At 36.1% G+C, this 1038-nt stretch overlaps 1 protein-coding gene across 1 annotated transcript in view; it reads right to left on the bottom strand.

Annotated features, from left to right (window-relative positions):
- Positions 1-1038, bottom strand: part of LOC105534486 (probable C-mannosyltransferase DPY19L2) — a 161231-nt gene that overhangs the window by 71019 nt on the left and 89174 nt on the right. Inside the window, exon 12 of the mRNA XM_011973215.1 lies at positions 113-172. Within this exon, the coding sequence (XP_011828605.1) occupies positions 113-172 (60 nt within the window). The remainder of the gene's footprint in view (positions 1-112; positions 173-1038) is intronic.

The raw sequence follows: 1038 nt of genomic DNA, 5'->3' as shown, positions 1-1038 counted from the left end.
TAAAAAGTAGAATTTAAATAAACTGCATTATTTAAAGATTATTAACTGTGTTCAGTTTATAGAAATAAAAAGTAGAATTTAAATAAACTGCATTAAAAACATTGAATCTTACCCAAAAGTTGAGTTTAGATACTCCCAGTTTTAGAATTTCATTTCTCTTTAGAATTATTGCCTAAAATGCACACAAGGGAAAAATGAAACAATTCAATACAATTAACATTTATATTTTGTATAAATGGTACACTTCAAAAATTACATAGCCACCCTGTTCCATCTCAGCTATCACCAGCCATTTTCCTCCTTAACTGTTGATTTTAAATTCTGGACATGGCAAATTTCCTTGAGGTGAGAGTTAAATGGTTTGGGTGTCAAAAAGCTGCCTCTTGAATCAAGTTATTTCCTCACATAGATACCCTGGCCGTTTTCTGCAGGATAATTCCTCTACAAAGGTAAATGGTATATGAGCATATGACAGCATCCATGCAAGTCTGTATGTGAGTTATCCAGCAACATTAGTGAACTAAACTAACATGAAAATCCTTCCTCTCTAAACTGCCAAATAAAGTATTTAAACATGTTTAAAAAATGTTTACTGATGTGAAAGAGAAGGAACTTGTGATGCTAGAAAAAAGGTGAATTTTTAAAAATACAGTATTAATTAGCAGATAACCACCACCCCTGGCAGTCTTTATAAAGGCCTGTAGAATAAGGTTACAACTATAGGCTTGTATTGTAAGGGGAGGGCAGCAGAAGAGGCCTTGGGTCTATGCAAGGTAAGAAGTTGGAATTGAGAGTAACACATAAAGCTAGGGTCTTCAAAAACTATACCTGCAGTGCTATGGACTGAGTATTTGTGTCCACCTCAAATTCACAGACTGAATCTTTATAATCCCCCGTGTGATGGTGTTTGGAGGGTGGGCCTCTGGGAAGTAACTGAGTCATGAGGGTGAAACCCTCATAAATGGGATTAGGGTGCCCGTATTACAAGAGACTAGAGAGTTGATGTCTCTCTCTACCGTGTGAGGACACAGCAAAAAG

The sequence above is a fragment of the Mandrillus leucophaeus genome, unplaced genomic scaffold (genome assembly GCF_000951045.1).
Source record: "Mandrillus leucophaeus isolate KB7577 unplaced genomic scaffold, Mleu.le_1.0 Scaffold100, whole genome shotgun sequence".
NCBI lineage: Eukaryota > Metazoa > Chordata > Mammalia > Primates > Cercopithecidae > Mandrillus > Mandrillus leucophaeus.
The sequence above is the reverse complement of the archived record's forward strand: the minus strand, read 5'-3'. Positions and strand labels throughout refer to the sequence as shown.